At 38.0% G+C, this 20,197-nt stretch overlaps 1 protein-coding gene across 1 annotated transcript in view; it reads right to left on the bottom strand.

The window, feature by feature from the left end:
- LOC140157126 (protein OSCP1-like) overlaps nucleotides 1–20,197 on the bottom strand; it is a 55,884-nt gene that overhangs the window by 31,848 nt on the left and 3,839 nt on the right. Inside the window, exons 2-4 of the mRNA XM_072180204.1 lie at nucleotides 12,521–12,675; nucleotides 9,630–9,797; nucleotides 8,768–8,848 (exon numbers count right to left, since the gene is read on the bottom strand). Coding sequence (XP_072036305.1) covers nucleotides 8,768–8,848; nucleotides 9,630–9,797; nucleotides 12,521–12,675 — 404 coding nt within the window. The remainder of the gene's footprint in view (nucleotides 1–8,767; nucleotides 8,849–9,629; nucleotides 9,798–12,520; nucleotides 12,676–20,197) is intronic.

Raw genomic sequence — 20,197 nt, forward strand, 5'->3', positions numbered from 1 at the left:
ATCTTTTTTTTAGTATAACACACATGCAAACGCTCTGTTCAGGGTACAAGTGATTAACATACTAATTACTTTCTCATCATTAGCCATAATTATATACAAGAACCAATAACAAACACAAGTCAACAACAATTTAATAACTAATCAATAATGAGGCAATGAGGCTACAGTCTTCGGATTCGTTTACCGTGCCCACGACTAAATGAGTGATTGATTGATGCGTACTTCCAAGGACATCTAGCCACTTCAAAACATAAATAGACCTTTTTCCCTATATCCCATCATGCAACATTCCAGGGGGTACTTCCGTTGGCGGATGTCGGCGGGAACATCATCCATCCCGGGGTGTAGAATTCTGTTCATTAGAATATGGATATGTCAGCTGGTGCCTTGACCTGCCACCATTGTTTGTTTTTAGTTTGTTTTATTTTCGTGCAAAACACATAGTTGTATGTACCTTTATCAGTAATGTGTTGTGTGTGCGTTTTTTGTTTTTGTTTTTTTTAATCGCTTTTTATATATAATATCTTTTGTCAACAGGGTTATTGGAGACCCACTTCAAAGTGATTTAGTTCGCTATTAGGGAATCCGCCAGGGACCCCGTTGACTATTGTATTTGTGTTTATTGTTTTAAGGCTTTTTTTCTGCTATTGTATGTATGTTTGCCTGGATTATCAATAAATCAAATCAAATCAAATCGGGGAAAAAAGGAATCTTCTTTGACATGCATTCATGAAATACAAATGGTTGATGATGACCTATACTTTGGTATAGGTGAAATAAAAAATATGTCCTGACATTATTGATGTGAGGTCTGTGAAAAAGAAAGATTCCTATTGTTAAAACTTAACTTTTTTATCCATTTCATAAACCTGAAGGTGCAAAACTAATGATGGGACATGTAGATTTATACTGGTGGCATACATTTAAAAACCTTCATACACACTAATCTCTTACACAGATGCTCTACATCGTGCTGTAAGTTACAGTGTAACCATATATCTCATGCTTATAGTTTGATCAGCTCGTAATCGGCAGGCCTTATAACATCGCGGATTAATGTCAATATATTTTATTTGGAGAATTGTCTTGTGACATCTCGCCAGAAGTATTACAAATTATTATTTGAAGTCCTACACTTTGTCTACTTTATTTAACACTCAAATTATTGACCAGACAGATCACTCTTAATGTGGGTCTACTTTTCGGCGTAGTGGTAAAAGCCTAATAATTCCCGCCGATTACTAGCTGACCAAAGTATAATAACTCATGTTTTTAATGCAGCATTAATTGATTTTATGATGATCCATATATGGAATCAGTATGCCCATATTAAGACAAAATAATTGCAAAGACCCCTTGGTAACCATCACTTGCACACATTCTAAATGTACAAGGTTAATGTACTATGTCACAGACCAGAAATGGTGCATGATGGGATATGGTAAAAGGTTAATATTGATGAATACCATTTGGGCACACACTAAGAACATGTATTAATTATAAATGTGTACAATTTTGCATGATGTACACAAAATTTGCTGAAACACTCTATGCATACATAAAAGTGCAGCACCTTTTAATTGACTGTTAGTGCTTGCAGATATATTAATTATATTTTGTTAAAAATAGAATCATTACTTTGATCCATATCATATGTCTTTGGTTACCATGACAACTAAGTCTTACAGTCACCCACCTGTTGTTTGTTTTATTTTATTTTTTTGTATTTCAACTCTTAAATTTCATACAATTACCAATATTCTTTAGTATTGATTACTTCTTTTTATTGCATTATGCTTCCAGTAGAGATGTTAGGATTTGAAATAGATATGTTTGATATGTCTCAAATCCATGCACTTTGCTGTTGGAAATGCCCTAATATTAATGTGCTATCTTCAGTAGATAGCAATGCCCTAATATTAATGTGCTATCTTCAGTAGATAGCAATGCCCTAATATTAATGTGCTATCTTCAGTAGATAGCAATGCCCTAATATTAATGTGCTATCTTCAGCAGACAGAAATGCCCTAATATTAATGTGCTATCTTCAGTAGATAGCAATGCCCTAATATTAATGTGCTATCTTCAGTAGACAGAAATGCCCTAATATTAATGTGCTATCTTCAGTAGATAGCAATGCCCTAATATCAATGTGCTATCTTCAGTAGATAGCAATGCCCTAATATTAATGTGCTATCTTCAGTAGACAGCAATGCCCTAATATTAATGTGATATCTTCAGTAGACAGCAATGCCCTAATATTAATGTGCTATCTTCAGTAGATAGCAATGCCCTAATATTAATGTGCTATCTTCAGTAGATAGCAATGCCCTAATATCAATGTGCTGTCTTCAGTAGAGAGCAATGCCCTAATATTAATGTGCTGTCTTCAGTAGAGAGCAATGCCCTAATATTGTGCTATCTTCAGTAGACAGCAATGCCCTAATATTAATGTGCTATCTTCAGTAGATAGCAATGCCCTAATATTAATGTGCTATCTTCAGTAGATAGCAATGCCCTAATATTAATGTGCTATCTTCAGTAGATAGCAATGCCCTAATATTAATGTGCTATCTTCAGTAGATAGCAATGCCCTAATATTAATATGCTATCTTCAGTAGATAGCAATGCCCTAATATTAATGTGCCATCTTCAGTAGATAGCAATGCCCTAATATTAATGTGCTATCTTCAGTAGATAGCAATCCCCTAATATCAATGTGCTATCTTCAGTAGATAGCAATGCCCTAATATCAATATGCTATCTTCAGTAGATAGCAATGCCCTAATATTAATGTGCTATCTTCAGTAGATATCAATGCCCTAATATTATGCACATATCAAATGCAACCCCGGCCCCTGGGGACCCGGGGATGGTCCGGGACTTGACCTCATGTGACCCGGGATTTGACTCAAAATGTATCCCGGGGGGAGCCGTGTGTTGGCCGGGACTGGTATAAGACTTGACATCGGCCAAAACCCCGGGAAAGTGGGCCGGGACTTTACCCGAGCCGTGCCGGGATTATGTCATAACTTACCCGGGGTTTTCCAACCAGTAAAATGGGCCGTGGTTTGCTAGTAAGGATGTCCACATTTATGGGTCAGGGAATCCTGTCACTTGGCCGTACTTGAGCCGTGGATGTATATTAATAATCCACTGAGTCACCACATTAATGTTACTGTTCATATAAATCCATTCCAAAAACTAAATCTTGGCTGTTGTTTCCAAATTTTGCCATAGTAGTTCATGTATCTGCTATTTAGCGGGGCTCTAAAGTTAACATGTTTAACCAGACCACACTGGCTTCTTGACATGCACGTGCAAACGAGAGCCTGCTATACGCTTATTTATGCCAAATGTCTTGGTTTTTATATTTTTAAAGTTTTAACCACCCGCCGAGAGCCTCAAGTTTTCAATTATTAGCCCTACTCTCAAAAACAGAACTAACATAAACTCTCCAGCTGTATTTTTCTTCTTTAAAAAATAATTATAGGTGTATGATATAAAAATTGAATTCAATGTCTTGTGTTAATATACAGATATCAAAACTATATTATATTTTCATGTTGGAGTGTTTAACATTATTATCAATCACAAATCGTTGAAAGGATGTTTTCAATATTACCCAAAATGACAACCTCGTGAAACAAAATATTAATAACTAGTGCGCCAAAAACTTGATAGATGGTCATATGATTTTATAAAAGATACAAGGTAGGCCTATTTGGATGGGGTATGGGCCTTTACAGAATAGCCTCATTATAATTATTGAAGTTGCATTTTGGATTGACATAAAAAAAAATCATATACAGACCTATAATATTATGTGCTTAAAAAATGTTCATGCAAAGATCGAACATTCGCCACTCCCGTATAATCGTGGACAGATGTAAATGCAGTGATCTGTTTCATTCATATCTTTGATGTTTTACCGGCATTTTCCGACCCGCCATTCATGCCTCGTAATATATTTAAAACAAGCATGCATATTAAATATAGCACTTGATGGCACACAGGATCCACCTCTTGTTCCGCTCCCCTGCCACTGTAAAGCATGAAAAATACACGAAATGACTAAGTGGGAAAGTCGGGTGACTGGGGTCCGACATTGATATATGTAACGTAAAATTCCTTCGACGGTGTGCTCGTCCGAAAAAGGGTCATTAGACATAATAGACGTTAGTCCGAAAGTGGAAACAGTAGGCCTATATCTGAGAATTTTTATCGTTTTTAGATGTTCCGCAACAAGGTGAGTAACTGACGTATTTGCAATGGAACACACATGTTGGTCTATATTTGAAGCATTTGAATCCTCCCAGCATGTCCAGAGCTCGGCAGTCCATTTAGTGAAGACATACCTGAATACCGAATTTTGAGCCCGCGATATTAAAACCATATGTAGATCCAGGCCTATATCCGATGCTCAGGGCCAGGAACTTGGGCCGAGGAATACCCGGGGGTTCCGGGACTGGCCAGGTGTTTACCCGGGACTTGAACTTTTAAACCCAAAATCCACGGCCCACGACCCGGCCATCCCCGGGTCCCCAGGGGACGGGATCAGGGTTTTCTTTAACGCACAAAACACGCGTATTTACGCTTTCAGGCACTTTTCCGACTCCTTCAAATCCCTAGTTCCAAAGTCCAATGCGTACAAAATCTTGAAAACATACGCGTTCAGATATTGCAAGAGAAATAGAAAAAATTGAATAGAGAAACACCTGATATTGTGTATTTATTCTCGGCTTTTGGCATAGGACCTATACTCCCGATATGTAGGACAACGAAAGGCTTTATGGACCGGCATTTCACAATTTTCAGCTTTTCAACTGTTCAAATTTAAATTTTACACAGTAATAGTGCCAAAATGGTCCACCAAATCGCTTCAATTAGGTCTTCATTTTGCAAAATTTTCCAAGTTCTAAGGGGGTACATCACCCTGCGTAGTTGATAAACAAATGGCCACTTTCACTTCTGCGTTCGACATTTGCCAATTTATGTTTAACACTATTTATAGGCCTACCATAATAGGGAAAACTTGCCGTCCACGAAAGACTCCATGGACTGCTCATTTCACAAATGTTCGGCATTTTAAAACTAAAATTGTACACATTAATATTGCCAAAATGATCCACCAAATTGCTTCAATTGGGTCTTCATTTTGCAAAAGTTTCTTACTTCTCAGGGGGCATCTTTAAATATTATTATTTTCTTCTAAAATTGCCCCCACCCCTTCTGACTGCTCTAGATCCGCCACTGCTCCAAACAGTGGCGTAGATTTCTTTTTGACTCGGGGTGGGGGGGGTGTCTTGAAGTATAGTGAATCCAGCACCTTTTGGAGAAAGAATAAGTTTATGGTACAACACATTTTGCCATTTTGAAGCTTAACTGTTGAAATATGTTGCAAAAGTGGAATAAATTCGCGAGTAGCGAGCAAAAATGTGCACTTTTGGGGCTAAAATGGCCAAATATGAGATTAATTTGGTCAGAAACCAACATACAGGCGTCAACATTGGGATCCCCCTGGCAAAATTGGGGAGATCCCCCCATATCCGGATATGGCTCCAAAAACACACATATTGTTAAAAATGTCTTCAAAAATAATATTATAAAAATACCCCTTGGGCAATGTTTTTGACTCCTTCAGAGGAAAAATTCACAATTGAAAGGGTTAAAAAAAATTTGAAAATACCCCTTCAGTAAAATGCTTAAAGAAAACCCTGCTGGGGATGCATTTGATATGTGCATTAATGTGCTATCTTCAGTAGACAGCAATGCCCTAATATTGATGTGATGTCTTCAGTAGATAGCAATGCCCTAATATTAATGTGCTATCTTCAGTAGATAGCAATGCCCTAATATTAATGTGCTGTCTTCAGTAGATAGCAATGCCTTAATATTAATGTGCTTTCTTCGGTAGATAGCAATACCTAATATTAATGTGCTACCTTCAGTAGATAGCAATGCCTTAATATAGCAGATAGCAATGCCCTAATATTAGTATGCTATCTTTAGTAGATAGCAATGCCCTAATATTAATGTGCTATCTTCAGTAGATATCAATGCCCTAATATAGCAGATAGCGATGCCCTAATATTAATATGCTATCTTTAGTAGATAGCAATGCCCTAATATTAATGTGCTATCTTCAGTAGATAGCAATGCCCTAATATTAATGTGCTATCTTCAGTAGATATCAATGCCCTAATATAGCAGATGGCGATGCCCTAATATTAATATGCTATCTTTAGTAGATAGCAATGCCCTAATATTATTGTGCTGTCTTCAGTTGACAGCAATGCCCTAATATTAATGTGCTATCTTCAGTTGACAGCAATGCCCTAATATTAATGTGCTATCTTCAGTAGATAGCAATGCCCTAATATTAATGTGCTATCTTCAGTAGATAGCAATGCCCTAGTGTTAATGTGCTGTCTGCAGTAGATAGCAATGCCCTAATATTAATGTGCTATCTTCAGTAGATAGCAATGCCCTAATATTAATGTGCTGTCTTCAGTTGACAGAAATGCCCTAATATTAATGTGCTATCTTCAGTAGATAGCAATGCCCTAATATTAATGTGCTGTCTTCAGTAGATATCAATGCCCTAAATATTAATGTGCTATCTTCAGTAGATAGCAATGCCCTAATATTAATCTTCAGTAGATAGCAATGCCCTAATATTAATGTGCTGTCTTCAGTAGATATCAATGCCCTAATATTAATGTGCTATCTTCAGTAGATAGCAATGCCCTAATATAGCAGATAGCGATGCCCTATATTAATATGCTATCTTCAGTTGATAGCAATGCCCTAATATAGCAGATAGCAATACCCTAATATTAATATGCTATCTTTAACAGATAGCAATGTCCTAATATTAATGTGCTATCTTCAGTAGATAGCAATGCCCAAATATTAATATGTGCTATCTTCAGTAGAGAGCAATGCCCTGATATTATTGTGCTATCTTCAGTAGAGAGCAATGCCCTAATATTATTGTGCTGTCTTCAGTAGATAGCAATGCCCTAATATTATTGTGCTATCTTCAGTATATAGCAATGCCCAAATATAGTAGATAGCAATGCCCTAATATTAATATGCCCTCTATAGTAGATTGCAATTGATACAATACACTAATATTAATGTTTTATCGATATCTTCATCATTTACAAAAACAGCGAGAGCCTAAGTGTTTACCAAACTGGCAAAAACCTCAACAACCCTGCATGCCAAAAATCTTACCCCTTTTCAATGTTCTGTTTTTATTAACATGGAGCACTTCATATTCAAGTGACCCCCCGATTCTCAAACTGACACTCTGCTTTCATTTAGTCTTATGTTTCAACAGTATAAACAGAAGCTATGTTATTTTCAGCAAATCTAATCTTATTTTCTGCAGCTCAATGCCTTTAGGCATGTTTGAGAATATGTTAACAGCACTGAAGGATATGGGGGATTGTAAATCCAAGGACATAGGGGTGTATGGATTTCAACTGGAATAGCCCAATTAGGTTTGATTGATAATCAGCATGTGTTTATGCATGTGTTGATATCAACTAGGCTATAAAAAGCCTTTGGATTTCACCGTGCTTACAGTAACTAGTAATGCCACTTAAAATAAGACCCTAAAGTGCACGCTGCTTATGACGTCAACAAGCTATTGATTGCAGCCCCAGAGAACACATCAATCACTGATCGTTTATCTACATACATGTATATATATAGCTCCCTATTTAGAGCATGACTGAAGCAGATACATACAAAGAACAAGTGCACTCATAATTATGGAAAAGTACAGGTATTTTCTACAGCATGAACATTTTGAAAATTATATACTTAAGTCTATTCCTAATGTTGGAAATGGCCATTTTCAAAATGATTATATAAAATTCTAATTGACTTGCATTGGTAACAAAAAGTATATGCTACTCTCTAGATGATAGACCAGCAGTCCCATATCAAACTTGTTAAAGTTTCCTCAAGATATATATTTTACCCCCTCCCTAAGCCAGTGGGTAAAAATTAAGTATTTTTAATATTGTTCTTTTCTGGATGTTAAAACTATATATCAGCCAAGAAGGGGTGTTACAAGGAAGCTCTTGAGTTCATAAGCCCCTGTGCTTAGCTTACATTTCATAAGTGAGACAACCCAAAGGTTTCAGGACGCATGTCCCCTCCCAACCCCGATTGTGACATTTGAATGTGTTAAATGTGTAAGACAGGGAGCATGATGGGTACTGTACGACAAGCTGTCAAATCACATTTGGTTTAGACGATTTATTGAGATTTTTGGTCCATGAATGTTTTTTGCAATGTGCGGAAAACTGGGGATTATAAGCAAAACATATTCCTTTTTCTGCCTAGAAGACTTTGTGCTTATTCTGGCAAGACCTACACTAATTATGCACCATACCACCTTTAATAGCGGGAATACTGCAGATGATAGTTTTTAAACCACTAATTAACCCAACTCGTAACTTCAACTGTTCAGAACTATAACAAATCACATAAATTGATATTCAATTCAATTCAATTCAAGAAACATTTATTTCACAACTTCAAAAATACATAGTATAAATGACAAATGCCATAATTTTCAAACCAATTACATACAAAGCAAAGTAATGAATCCGATCACAGGCCCACTGATTACAGTCAAATACGATCACGTAAGATATTGATCCTATTATTATTGACAGGTAACAAAAGAAAACAAACAAACAAACAAAACATAAAATACATACATACCAACTCATATAATACTTACCCTAATGTGTACATCTTGAAAGAAACCTAGTAACGTTTGTCTGATGATTTGAAATTCTCCTATTGGTAGTTTACCATATGTCTGGTAAAGTAAAATCAAAGAATTGAAGTAATGTGGTTACAATGGGTAAATGCTTTTGGAACAAAATAAGTCCATGTTCACCTGGATTTAGATGGAACCAGGATTTGGGCTTACCATAACTTTATTACCATGATTTTATAAATTATGACTATTGATAAAAAAAACACTAGAAACACCATCGCTAAGATTCAAGATGGCTGTCTTCAGCGTGATCAATACACCAGTAAGCAAGGCAAAATACTACTTACTTATGACCGCTGAAGGCAAATAACAAGAAAAGTTGGCAAAATAGTGGGTAAAAGATGAGTTAGCAGTGCAAAAAAGTGCACTTTGTTGAAATTACATTGAAAATGGTCAAGATTTTAGTGAAAATGAGCTTGTTTTATCACAGATACCATGTAGTATTTTGCTTAACTATTGTACAGCATGACAAACAATACTTTGGGATAAAAATCATCGCCTAGTTCCATAATTTTTATACCTATGAGAACTACCTGCCGATTGGTCATAAAGAAGTTTTTATTATCAATTGGCCCAATCAGCAACATTGTTAGAATAATTTCACCACACAAAAAAATTTCGGGTGAATTATTTGCAAACCTGCATTCTGATTGGTGTTTAAAGTGGAAATATCATGTAATTGACCAATCAGAGGCAATGTTGCCAGGTAGTGCTCAGGGGGTTAACCTCAACAGGCACCATTACAGGACTAACAGGCATGGAACAACACCCATAGCCTGCTTAAATTTCACCCTTGACCACCACATTATATTTTCCTTACCATTATAAGCAATGCGTAGACTTTTTCCACCAGTTGTTTGACTGCCGGTACATCTTTTGCAAACTTGAACATAGCATCCATGTGATTTAATGTGACCATCAGTATGTCAGATGGACGAAGGCACAGGGAAATCTGGTACTTCACTGCCATGGTCATCAGGTCATATAACTAGAGAAATAAAAACAACATACCGTACTGACGCGAGTATAGTCCCACCCCGTTTTTGGGTGAACATTTGTCAAAATTGGGGGTGGGGCTATACTCAATTTAAATTTTTTTTTTTTTTTTTTTTTTTTAGTAAGTTTTTTATTTTTTCGGTTTTGTAGTGTCCCTAGACCTAGACCTAAATGCTAGGATCATTCATGGTTGACCTAAAAAAAAAAAAAAAAAAACATTCAAGATATTTTGTATTTTAATATGAAAATTGATAATTTGTATTCATGTCATAGTCTATTAATGATTTCAAAATGCATTGAATTTGAATGCATTTTGAAATCATTAATAGATTATGACATGAATACCAAGTATCAATTTTCATATTAAAAATACAAAACATCTTGAAATTTTTTTTTTTTTTTTTTTTTTTTTTTTTAGGTCAACCATGAATGATCCTAGCATTTAGGTCTAGGTCCTGGGACACTCCAAAGCCGAAAAAATAAATAACTTACACAAATTTTTTTTTTTTTTTTTTTTTTTTAATTTCTGACATTTTTCAAAATTTGGGGTGGGACTTTACTTTACCTTAAAAACTTGATTCATCTCTCATTCTCTCATCACTACGTGTAATGAAACTGGAAGTATGTCAAAATAATACTGTTGTTTTATTTTTAGAGTAAAAGAAACATTAAAATCATCATTTATACGCACCGTATTTAAGTCAAATAATTTGTATTCATGTCATAGTCTATTAATGATTTCAAAATGCATTGAATTTGAATGCATTTTGAAATCATTAATAGATTATGACATGAATACCAAGTATCAATTTTCATATTAAAAATACAAAACATCTTGAAATTTTTTTTTTTTTTTTTTTTTTTTAGGTCAACCATGAATGATCCTAGCATTTAGGTCTAGGTCCTGGGACACTCCAAAGCCGAAAAATAAATAACTTACACAATTTTTTTTTTTTTTTTTTTTTTTAATTTCTGAAATTTTTCGAAAATTTGGGGTGGGACTTTACTTTACCTTAAAAACTTGATTCATCTCTCATCACTACGTGTAATGAAACTGGAAGTATGTCAAAATAATACTGTTGTTTTATTTTTAGAGTAAAAGAAACATTAAAATCATCATTTATACGTACCGTATTTCGTCAAATAAACGCCCCCGGGGGCGTTACATTTTCCCAAGGGGGGGCGTTTATTAGAGGTCATTTTAGCACGACAATTCCCATTAAAATCATTAGGTAAGCTTAAAAGTCACGCTAAAATGACGAACTATGAACTTTTGACACTGACTTTTGGTTCACTTCCGGGTTTCTGATCCAGATTTTCGCCAATTATTGACGCTATTATTGACCATGTGCGCAACTTGGTAAGCTTACTACACAAGATAGCATGGAAATATCGGCATTTTTTAAACATCTTGGTTGAAAAAAAGTGGTGGGGGCGTTTATTTGAGGGGGGGACTATTTGACTAAATACGGTATTGGATATCTATCTGGTTTCCCATATTGAATGAAACTGGAAGTATGTCAAAATAATACTGTTGTTTTATTTTTAGAGTAAAAGAAACATTAAAATCATCATTTATACGTACCGTATTTCGTCAAATAAACGCCCCCGGGGGCGTTACATTTTCCCAAGGGGCGTTTATTAGAGGTCATTTTTAGCACGACAATTCCCATTAAAATCATTAGGTAAGCTTAAAAGTCACGCTAAAATGACGAACTATGAACTTTTGACACTGACTTTTGGTTCACTTCCGGGTTGCCGATGCAGATTTTCGCCATTTATTGCTGCTATTATCAGCCATGTGAGCAACTTGGTAAGCTTATTACACAAGATAGCATGGAAATATCAGAATTTTTGAAACATCTTGGTTGAAAAAAGTGGTGGGCGGCGTTTATTTGAGGGGGGCGACTATTTGACTAAATATGGTATATATTTCTCTAGTCTATTCTAAAGAGAATCATTTGATTCATGCAAAATTTGAGGAGAATCAAACTCCATGAACTCAAACGAGGCTAAGACACTGCAAATCATGGAAATGTTGACTGCTTAGGATTCATTGGTGCTTGCCAGTTACTCATACAATTTGTGCCATTTTCCAATACTTTTATTTATCATATTCAATATGGGAAACCAGATAGATATCCAATACCGTATTTCGTCAAATAGTCCCCCCCCCCTCAAATAAACGCCCCCACCACTTTTTTCAACCAAGATGTTTAAAAATGCCGTTAATTCCATCCTATCTTGTGGAGTAAGCTTACCAAGTTGCGGACACATGGTCAATAATAGCGTCAATAATTGGCGAAAATCTGGATCAGAAACCCGAAGTGAACCAAAAGTCAGTGTCAAAGTTCATAGTTCGTCATTTTAGCGTGACTTTTAAGCTTACCTAATGATTTTAACGGAATTGTCGTGCTAAAATGACCTCTAATAAACGCCCCTTGGGAAATGTAACGCTGGGCGTTTATTTGACAAATACGGTATATTGAAAGAAAAGAAAGCCTAGTTTTAGATGCAGGAGGAAACTGGAAAACCCAGAGAAAACCTGCGAGAGCTAGCTGCGAGTATGGACTGGAAACCAAATGTACCGCCTGGGAACGGTCAAGGCTCACACCCAGAACCTCAGTAGTGCAAAAGCAAGCCAGAACCTCTACACTAACCCAGTCCCCCCATATGTATATCATGCAGGGGATTAATTGAGGTAACTTGACCTACCTTATCCATGCTGGCAGCATTCAATCTCATGATCGAGGCATGAGCTAGTCTGTCAAACACTGTACGCATTGCTTTCTTGGAGTAGATTTCTTGAGGCTTAAACAGCTCATCCATAAATCTCTGGTTGAACATGGTACTGATAATATCATGCATCACTGCAAGAAAACATTAAATATTGATCAATTTGAATCACCTCTAGTAAATTGTGATACAACAAAAACCCTGGTCTATGGGCACTCGCCGAGTGGGCGGACTTGCCATGTAGGGTCGGTCAGCTCGGTCTGTCCGCATTTTTTTCTGGAAGAGAGTAAATGGCCTAAAAAATGAAGGCTTGAAAACAAATCTGAAAATATTTTGCAAACATATTTTGAAAATATTCTGAATTTTTTTCAAAACATTTCAGTCAAAATTGATCTACTTTGGCCACACAAAAAGTGACTGTTTGTAATTTTTGGGCTATTTTAGGGCAACATTTGGCCTAAAAATGGTTAAAATATATGCAAGTGTCCAACATTTTAAACCATTTTATGATGTGTAAATGGTAGTTATATCAGGAAAAAGATTTTTTGTTGATAGAGAAGTGATAAATTATCAAAACTGTTCAAAAGATAATTTTAACCTTATTTGTGTAAATTTTTTTTACATGCATTAAGCCATTTTGTGCCATATGGCACAAAATTGATGGGGGTAATAGAATAGGGTTAAGCACTTTAGCAAATCTTCATTATAAGCAAATTATTTAATTTTAAAAGGGCACTTCATGATCCACAGCCTCATCCCCTCAAAAAAAAGTAGAGGTTTATATACTATTGGAAACTTCTGGCTATATAATGTTTATACAAAAAATTTCTTGTAGATTAATTCTTTTAGCAAAAATATCGTCAAAATTTGAATTACGTTCTGGTACACCAGAACAAAATTACAACAGTGGCCTATAATCATGCCTAACTCGCAAGTACGCAAAATCGGAATCAACTGAAATTTGGGGAATAGGCTTTTTTCATGGATGTCTGCTGAAAAATGTCATAAAAAGAGCATGCTAGGATCACGAACTACTCCTGTAATTTTAATTTAAATAAAAAGTTAACAAACAAAAAATGACTTTGAGTTTGAAACATAAAAATGCATACACTAAGGGACCGTTCACTAACACTTGTTGGGGGCCTGATGCAAAAAAAGGGGACATTAAAAATGTTTAACCCTCCTAAGGGGGGGCCTGAAAAAAATTACCACAAATTTATATGCTTTTCTATGGTTTTGACCATAATTTTCATGTCCAAAAGGAGGGCCCTGAAATTTTTGAGATCTGAGAAGGGGGGGGGGGCGAAAAATTTTCGTTATGAAATTTGTTTGTATCAGGCCCCCCTAACAAGTGTTTGTGAATGGTCCCTTACAAGGGTGAAAATAAGAAATGATGAACCAGGGGCTCCTTTTTACACAAAATGGCCCCTGGTTCACTTCATTCAACATGGAACCAGGGGCCACTTCTAATCAACAAGGGGCCAATATTTGTTCTGAATAAGTTCATCATGCATTAATGGCTATGGAATTGAATTTTGGGTGTAGTGACCAGGGCCAGTTTCTGAAGAAAAGTGTCCCTGGTCAGCTTAAATTTAGATGGGACCAGGGGCCATTTCAGGGTTTCTGGGGGCTAAACGGCTCCCGTCACTTATTTTCACCCTTGAGGGTCAGAAAATGAAGTGAGGGCGGGTGACGGGAAACTCAAAATCGACTTTCCTTGGCCTAAGGGGTGTTAGACGAATTAATGTACCGGGTATGTTATCAAACTAAAAGGGTCCTATGAGATGTTCTTGTAGCTTTTCTGATGTAGAAAATGTATTTCAAGTTTACACCTGTAGGACTTGCAGTCCTCCAGCTATTTCACTGTAGGCCTATCGACGTCTATCTGTCATTTCAACATTGATGGTACCCTTTAGCAAATTGAAAATACTCTTATTTTTACGTGGGCACTTATTGGGGCATGGGCACTTATTGGAATGAATACGGTAGAACATGTAGAATGTGAAGCTATTGGTGAGCAAATTCTTGGCTAGACTTCTCGGGCAACATTGAGTGCAACAGTAAGCGTCCCTTCATGTGAGGGCGCAAGATGGAACACTCAACAGCCAAATCCAGACAAAAACAGCAAATGTGGTGTTCAAGCGATCCTACCAGTGCCAGTGGGGGGGTGGGGGGGGGGAAATCAATCAGAACTCTTGCCCCCCCCAGAAAAACCTCAAAATTACGAGGGCAAAATTTGTTGATTTTGCCCCCCCTGAAATTCACTTTGCCCCCCAAAAAAAAAAATTCCTGGCGTCGCCACTGCTGGATCTTTATATGATATCGCGAGTGACATCCCTGCCTACTGAATATCGAATCATCAATCATCCGCAAACATGACGACATTCGATCAAATTGATGACCATTTTCAAAACACTTGAGTCTTGAGTCTTTGAGTCTTGAGTTGATTCACTCCTTCAGTAAGCTAGGCTTGTCCTAGGAGGATTGTGCTGTGCATACGTGTCAGAAGGTGCTCATAAATTTACAACGTGCAAGTAAAAACCGAAGACCGGCAGGTTACAAGGATTGGTGGGTTGGTGTAGTAGCCATATCCCTGAGGGCTGGTAGTGCCAGGGTCTGGAATTGGCTGACTATTGTTGCTGCAATGACTGGTTGTGGTAGTCTGTTCCAGATTGGGATGGTGCGAACAAAGAAGGAGTATCTGTATGTGTTTACTCTCGACTGAATGGGTTGGTAACTCAGGGTGTTGGTTGCTCTTCCCAGACGAAGTGATGGTATAGTCCTAGTAACTAGGAAGATCGAACACAGACATAATCATTTGGACGTTTAAATGAGCCGGTTCTTTCGTCCTAGATATCTGGCCTTTATGATACACACATCCAGAAGTTGCACACATTGCCTAAATTTTCAATTATACCATTCTGTTGGTAGACGTTTTTCACTATTCCATAGTTTCTTCTGTTGCTTACCTAAATATTGATATCATTGCTTTTGAAAAATAATCCGTATAAAGGTGTTTTCTTTCCAACTTCTTTGGAGCGAAAAAATCGGTACCAAAACCTAAGTCCGAAGGAAGAACCGGATGTAGCTAGCTGCAAAGGTCAAACTTTGTTTATTTTCTCTTGGTTACTGACATGTGTTTAGAGTAGAGTATTGAAGTAATCCTGTGTGTAATTTTTGTTCATGTACAGGTGAATAATTGGAACCCAGCCAAAGAAATTTGTTGCGCTGTGATGTGGTCCAGGAAGGTGTTGCATGTCAGTGCATTTTGCTGTTGTGTCAGTTGGACAACTGTTTGGTTACTGACCAGTGTTTAGAGTATTGAAGTAATCCTGTGTGCAATTTTTGTTCATTTTTATATAGAGAGGATTTTAAGATATGACCTTGTGAAAAATTATAAGTTTCTTTTTTGGCTTAGTGTAATTTAGAAATACTTCGGATACTTTAGAGCTTTGTTTTACTGAACTGCAACTTGTGATTTACATGTAGGGACGGGAAACGTGTTTCGTACTCTCCAATTTTCCCATGTTCTGCCTTATTTATATAGGGCCATATTGTGTGGAGCTCTGAGACCGTGACATATCAGATAATACCTAATGTAAAAAGTAAATGTCATCACGTTCTCAGTTACTGGGACTAAGTGATGGTATAACTACAGTCGGGAAGGGGATGTTCACAAGTCCATGGTGGATTTTGAAAAAACATGGTGCCCTGGTTGAGTAGTCGTCTGGTGGCAAGGGAATCCCATTCAAGGCGTTGTAGCATACTGGTCACACTTGCGGTTCAGTATGGGAGAAGCGGTGAATTCAACGAGGTCGGTCTATTCAGCGATATCGGTGGATGCAACGATACCAAATCGGTGAATACACCAATAGTGCAGCGCATCACGCTTCCAACTGAGCCCACACAAATGCTTTTAATACCACACACTTTTGTCCTTCATTAAATTGTACCTTAGTAGTTATTCTTTAATTTCACCCTTGGAAAAAAATATTTACCATTTTGTTTTGGGGATGGATAAATGGTGAGTTAAGTGACGGTAAGTTATGGGCGAGTTACTGTTAGACCATTGGGCGAGTTACTGTTAGACCATTGGGCGAGTTACTGTTAGACCATTGGGCGAGTTACTGTTAGACTGTTAGGCGAGTTAATGTACTGTTAGACCATTGGGCGAGTTACTGTTAGACCATTGGGCGAGTTACTGTTAGACCATTGGGCGAGTTACTGTTAGACCATTGGGCGAGTTACTGTTAGGCCAATTGGCGAGTTATGGTTAGACCATTGGGTGGATAATTATATGCTAAGATGGTGGTGGTGTAGTGTAGGAACAGGGCTAGGGTGGAAAGCAGTTATACTGTAGCTTGGGGTGGGTTAAGGTGTGGTGGGTAGGGTAGAGCGTGGGAATTGGGTTAAGGTAATTTTGGGGTCATTCAGGGTCATCTGCAGTCAAATCACTATAGATTGTCACAGGTTTATGAAATTTGGTGGGAACGAACACTGAAGCGAGACAAAAAATGTGAAGGTCATTTTGGGACCATCCAAGGTCAAATCGCCATAGATCGTTGTATGTTCATGAAATTTGGTGGGAATGATTACTGAACGAAGACAAGAAATGGCATGGTCATTTTGGGGTCATTCTGATTATATGACTAAACTAAGCATCAGAACTCTATCAAAAAACAAAGTTGTTTTGTGTATGGGGTGGGGTGTGTGTGCATGGGGGTGGTGAGATTCACTAAACCCAAATAGTTTCTTGTGTTTTCATGGCACAGATCATGGGAATCAATAACATCAGATCTTTGGAATATTCAATAAAGACTGTATATTGGTTTTCTTAGTATCTAGTTCTAAGGAAAAGGAAGTAAAAGATGATATTGACTCAAATTTTAGTGCCATTTCACTACCGTACTGGTAGCTTCTTCAGATTGGCAGCCCATCCTTGTTTTCTGCTTGTTTTTATTATTAAAAAAAAAAAAAAAAAGACTAGTTTTCATATGACGTCCTCTCAACTGGACCAAAATGCTGTACTGCGCAGATCAGCAACCGATCAAGTCGCGCCTAATACCTAACGACGCAAACTAGTCTTTTTAATTTGGTCTTCAATTATATCAGCAGTCGCCAAAGAGGGCATGATGAGTTGGTCAAAGATGTTGTTGAGTTTGCAAGTGTGGAAAAAAGTAAAGGTTGGAAATTTGGATCTTGGTCAGTTCCTTTAAAGCCATAATGTGTGATTTGCATAAAGAATAGATTCCTATTTTTAAAATGTTAGTTTTCACTGATCACATTGTCCTCTTTTAATTTTAAGCCAAACAAGTGAGGCAAAACGAGGAAAATTGCTATTTCATTCCAGCGCCTATACAATGTGTGTGTTAGCTCGCCGATCATCTTATTATCATGAGTATTGGCGTAGTTTCACACAGCTAGGACGAACAAACAAGACGTAAGACTAATAGCGATATGCACACAGTTTATACGTCACTGATTGAATGATTCATTAATGCACGCAATGTGTTTAGCCACCATTCGATCAGTGAACTCTGAATAAAACCGGAGATCTCCAGTTTTATTATACAAAAACTTAACTTCTATCTATCTATCTACTATACTAAAATAACCAGCGAAGTGTGTGTGTCTGTGTGTCTGTCTGTCCGGCTATGCGTTTCGCCGCGCTAAGACGCATCGATCCGATATTTCGGATATGGATAGGTATCGGAAAAAGCATGTTGACCGCGTGGTTTTCGAGGTCATCGGAGGTCAAGGTCAAAGGTCAAAATTTCAAACTTTGTCCGATCGGGCTCAAACTTGGTGAGTGGAATCCTTGATACGAAGGGAATGTATGCGCGAAATAAAATCCGAGGTCACCCGAGGTCAAAGGTCATTACGGAGGGTTCGAATTTCAAACTTTGTCCGATCGGGCTCAAACTTGGTGGGTGGAATCCTTGATACCAGGGGAATATATGCGCTTGAAATAAAATGCGAGGTCAACCGAGGTCAAAGGTCATTACGGAGGGTTCAAATTTCAAACTTTGTCCGATCTGGCTCAAACTTGGTGGGTGGAATCCCTGATACCAGGGGAATATATGCGCGAAATAAAATCAGAGGTCAACCGAGGTCACAGGTCATTACGGAGGGTTCAAATTTCAAACTTTGTCCGATCGGGCTCAAACTTGGTGGGTGGAATCCTTGATATGAGGGGAACACGTAAAAATATAATCGAGGTCATCTGAGGTCAAAGGTCATCCAGGGCTGCATTTTAAACTTCACCTGATTTCGGGTAAAACTTGGTGAAAGTAATTCTCCATATTACGGAGCATGAACAAAATCAAACCGAGGTCACTCGAGGGCAAAGGTCATATGGGGTCAGTATGCCCAACTGGGAAGTGGTAGAAAGAATCCTCAATATGAGGAGAACGTGTCAAAAAGTCATCAGAGGTCAAATAGCTTTGCCATCAGTTACTCTCACAGCAACGGGTGACCTAGTACTAATAAAATAATAAGCGGGCTGTATCTGTCTGTCTGTCTATCTATCTGTCTGTCCGGCTATGCGTTTCGCTGTGCTTCAACGCATCGCGCTGAAATTTCGCATATAGGTAGGTATCGGGAAAAGCATGATGGACATGTGGTTTTGAAGGTCATCGGAGGTCGAGGTCAAAGGTCAAAATTTCAAACTTTGTCCGATCGGGCCCAAACTTGGTGGGTGGAATCCTTGATAGGAGGGGACTATAATGCGCGAAATAAAATCGAGGTCAACCGAGGCCAAAGGTCATTACGGAGGGGTCAAATTTCAAACTTTGTCCGATCGGGCTCAAACGTGGTGGGTCGAAACCTTTGTATGAGGGGAGCATGAAAAACATTATATGGAGGTCATCCGAGGTCAAAGGTCAAAGGTCATGGATTTCAAACTTTGTCCTATCAGGTTCAAACGTGGTGGGTGCAATCCTTGATAGGAGGGGAATATATGCGCAAAACAAAATTGAGGTCAACCGAGGTCAAAGGTCATGTAGGGGCTAAATTTAAACTTTGCCCCATTGGGCTTAAACTTGATAGGTCAAAGGTCATCTGGGGTCAAACAGTATCGCTATCATGCCTGTGCACTCACAGCATCTGGGCTCTCACAGCCACAGGTGCACTAGTACTAATAAAATAATAAGCGGGCTGTATCTGTCTATCTATCTGTCTGTCCGGCTATGCGTTTCGCCGTGCTTCGACGCATCGCGCTGAAATTTCGCATATAGGTAGGTATCGGGAAAAGCATGTTGGGCATGTGGTTTTGAAGGTCATCGGAGGTTGAGGTCAAAGGTCAAAATTTCAAACTTTGTCCGATCGGGCCCAAACTTGGTGGGTGGAATCCTTGATAGGCGGGGACTATAATGCGCGAAATAAAATCGAGGTCAACCGAGGTCAAAGGTCATTACGGAGGGGTCAAATTTCAAACTTTGTCCGATCGGGCTCAAACGTGGTGGGTCGAAACCTTTGTATGAGGGGAGCATGAAAAACATTATATGGAGGTCATCCGAGGTCAAAGGTCAAAGGTCATGGATTTCAAACTTTGTCCTATCGGGTTCAAACGTGGTGGGTGCAATCCTTGATAGGAGGGGAATATATGCGCCAAACAAAATTGGGGGCCACGGGGGGCAAAGGTCCAGAAGGGGCTAA

This window comes from Amphiura filiformis, chromosome 7 (genome assembly GCF_039555335.1).
Source record: "Amphiura filiformis chromosome 7, Afil_fr2py, whole genome shotgun sequence".
Taxonomy (NCBI): Eukaryota; Metazoa; Echinodermata; class Ophiuroidea; order Amphilepidida; family Amphiuridae; genus Amphiura; species Amphiura filiformis.